The sequence below is a fragment of the Cynara cardunculus genome (assembly GCF_001531365.2).
Source record: "Cynara cardunculus var. scolymus isolate 2C chromosome LG 2, CcrdV1, whole genome shotgun sequence".
Taxonomy (NCBI): Eukaryota; Viridiplantae; Streptophyta; class Magnoliopsida; order Asterales; family Asteraceae; genus Cynara; species Cynara cardunculus.
Window position 1 is genome coordinate 46,150,535 of NC_037529.1, and position 2,971 is coordinate 46,153,505.

General features: G+C 32.9%; 1 protein-coding gene across 1 annotated transcript; it reads right to left on the minus strand.

Moving 5' to 3' along the window:
* Nucleotides 1-1,592: 1,592 nt before the first annotated feature.
* On the minus strand, nt 1,593-2,566 carry LOC112506119. Its single transcript, XM_025110149.1, has 4 exons — nt 2,504-2,566; nt 2,351-2,404; nt 2,053-2,268; nt 1,593-1,766 (listed from the first exon to the last, which is right to left on the minus strand). Exons 1-4 carry the CDS (start codon nt 2,564-2,566, stop codon nt 1,593-1,595), a joined length of 507 nt encoding a protein of 168 aa, XP_024965917.1.
* Nucleotides 2,567-2,971: the final 405 nt, after the last annotated feature.

Here is a 2,971-nt window from a genome sequence, read left to right on the forward strand (position 1 = left end):
GAATTGGAATCTGGAATGAATTGGAATAGAATGTTATCAAGTTTGACCAAGTGTTTGGTTGGCATAAATGAATTTTAATCTAACTAATGAATTTGAATCTTCCTGTTTGGTTTGCAACAAAATTGCAATGGAATGATTAAAAAAAGACAAAAATACCCTTTCTTTGATATTTTTTTAAATTTGTTTGAATTTTTTTTTTAAAATTAATTACAAATAACAATAAAATTAACATTTAATAAGAAAAAAAATGTTTACCATTTACTGAATCGTATATAAACATAAAACGTGAAAAACAAATTCAAGCAACCATGAACCAAATCGTTCATAGAAGTTGACACATCAAATATTGTTACCAACAAATGTTTACACGTAGGTAGAAGTTGTCGAACCATATCATCCAAGCAATATAGGTAACACAAAAATATTGTCCAAGCAATATGTAACAAAAATATTATCCAAGCAATATAGATCGATCATTAGTCTAACATAACCAAAAAAAATATTGTTTTTACCACCAATTGAGCATTGGTCTAACGTAACCAAAAGATATTGTTTTTATCACCAGCTGATCATTGGTCCAACATGAAACGGTCCTAGTTTTCACGTCTTTCCTCCTTCAAGTTCCAGAAAGTGATCACAGATTCAGAGTCCTTTGTTATCTTTCGCAATGCACAAAACATTTTAGTTTCTAAAAATGTCCCGAAGTTCTCAATCTCATCGGCAATCATGGAAGTTTTTTTTTTGCATTTCAACTTCAACTTCCATTAACAAAGTCGATGCTTTCATAAGTTTGTCATCAAGCTAAATGTTGCATTGTTGATTACCTCATCCAAAGAATCATTCATGTTTCCTTTTCTTGCTACCACTTATGCACTCTTGACTTTGCACATTTGTGAGTGCATGAGAGGCATCATCTTGATCATCAAAAAAGTTTTCATGGAATTGATTGATATGGTCTTCCATGCTTGCATCCTCAATCTCCATTGCATCTCTTGCTCTACATTAGCTCTGTCTTTGCCAAAAACAATGCACAAATCCTCAAAATGAAGAAAATGTCTTGTTTTTCCATTTCCTGGCCTCTTTGTGAACCTATAGTATATCATAAGTTGTAACATTTAATTATAAAACAACCTATATCATAATTACACCAAAAACAATTCTAATATACCTGTAGATAGGCCTCCCAAACTGGTGGTTCAGCAATCACACAATATTTTTCACTATCAAAACCAAACCCGCTAGTATTGCTACCATGCACCATGTCATAAATAACCTGCCAGTCTTTTTTCATTGTCTTTATCCTTGACTTAACATGGGGTTTACCCAATATACCAGAATTGGGAAGTGATTCTTTTAGCGCCGGTTCCAAGTGTTGTAAACATCCAGATTTGAAGCCATTGTCAGTTTTATACACTACATTATTTACCATAGTTACCAAACTTTCAACCAGTTTATCATCTTCTAGCGCAAACCAGACTCGATAGTTTCTTTCATGACTCGTCATAACTATGGTAAACATAAACATAAACATAAACATAAAATCAGTTCGAATAGAAATAGATAAATTCATCAAAAATAGGGTAGACATAAATTCAATTGGTAACACTCCAAGATTGAAACATATCTTGAGCTAAACTATCTTTAAATGCAGTCCATACGTTTGATGTCCCAACAAAAGTGATAACGTCCTCATCTGCGGTTCCATTGTCTTCATCTTTCATTCCAACCTCTGATTCAATCTCAAATGGATCAATTGGAATTTCTTGCTTAAAATTATGGAGAAGACAACATGACATTATGATCCAATTTTTTAGGTCAATCGAATAATATGAATTATATTTAAAAATACAAAGCTTGCTTTAAAAATACCAAAACATCTTTCTATAACATTTCGTGCAGAAGAATGCTTCATGTTGAAAAATTCTCTTGCTGTTGTTGGTTGGGTCCCTCACGCCAAGCATTTAAATGATACTTTTGACCTTTATAAGGGGAGAGGAAACCCTCCCCATTTGTGTACCCCGCATCTACTAAGTAATAACATGGCCTTGGCACTTTCAATCCATATGGCCTAAGAAGTGCATCACGAAGAACTCGACTGTCTACGGCTGAACCATCCCATCTAGGTAACACATAGATAAATTGCATATTTTGTGAACAAACACCTAAGACATTTGTAGCAATATCACCTTTTCTTGTTCTGTATCTAGGTCTGTCTTCAAGTGATACTAAACACTTCATATATGTTCCATCTAGAGCTCCTAAACAATTCTAGAATTAAAAAAAAAAACAAATGGTTATTATATGTTTTATGTTACTTACGTGCTAATAATAATAAAATAGTTACATATACCTTGGACCACTTCCATCTTCCATCGGTGGAGTCCGCAAGAACAAGTTCAAGTTTCTTAAACAAATATGGATGTAATTTTATCACTGCACTACAAACTCTCCTAAAAACTCTACTAATGGTTTCTCTCGAACGATGAAAATGACATGCCATTACCCGATTCTTAACATTATGAGCAATAATGTGAAGAAAAATGACAACTTGTTCATCAATACCCATATTCTTACTTGCATGTAATCCTCCTAAAAGCATATCACATAACTTACTAAAACACCTTTTATTCATCCTAAGATGTGATATGCAAATAGTATCACTCTCATAAGCATACCTATGTAATATTGAATATCGATCCACATTTAACAAAGAATACCGAATACATGATTTATCCATTTGTTGTTGCTAAACTAAGTCTAGCCATTTCCTGTTCCAAAAAACAAAAGTTATTAACAAATTGAGAAACCCGTTTTGTGAAAGTCTTTTGCATTGTATACATATGTATACACAAACACATGTAACCCTTTGCATTAAGAAGTAGCAAATTGAGAAAATAGCAGGTACAAAAAGTAGCAAACAGTAGTAGAAATTGCATTCTACCATAAGCTTTCAAAACAGTACCAAACAACA

Excerpts from the sequence above, each read along its gene's own strand:
- LOC112506119 (XM_025110149.1), bottom strand. The coding sequence starts at position 2,566 with ATGGGTATTGATGAACAAGTTGTCATTTTTCTTCACATTATTGCTCAT. Across the intron at positions 2,405-2,503 it reads CTCATAATGTTAAGAATCGG|AAACTTGAACTTGTTCTTGC; the intron begins GTAATGGCATGT and ends TATTTGTTTAAG. Across the intron at positions 2,269-2,350 it reads GAAGATGGAAGTGGTCCAAG|AATTGTTTAGGAGCTCTAGA; the intron begins GTATATGTAACT and ends TTTTAATTCTAG.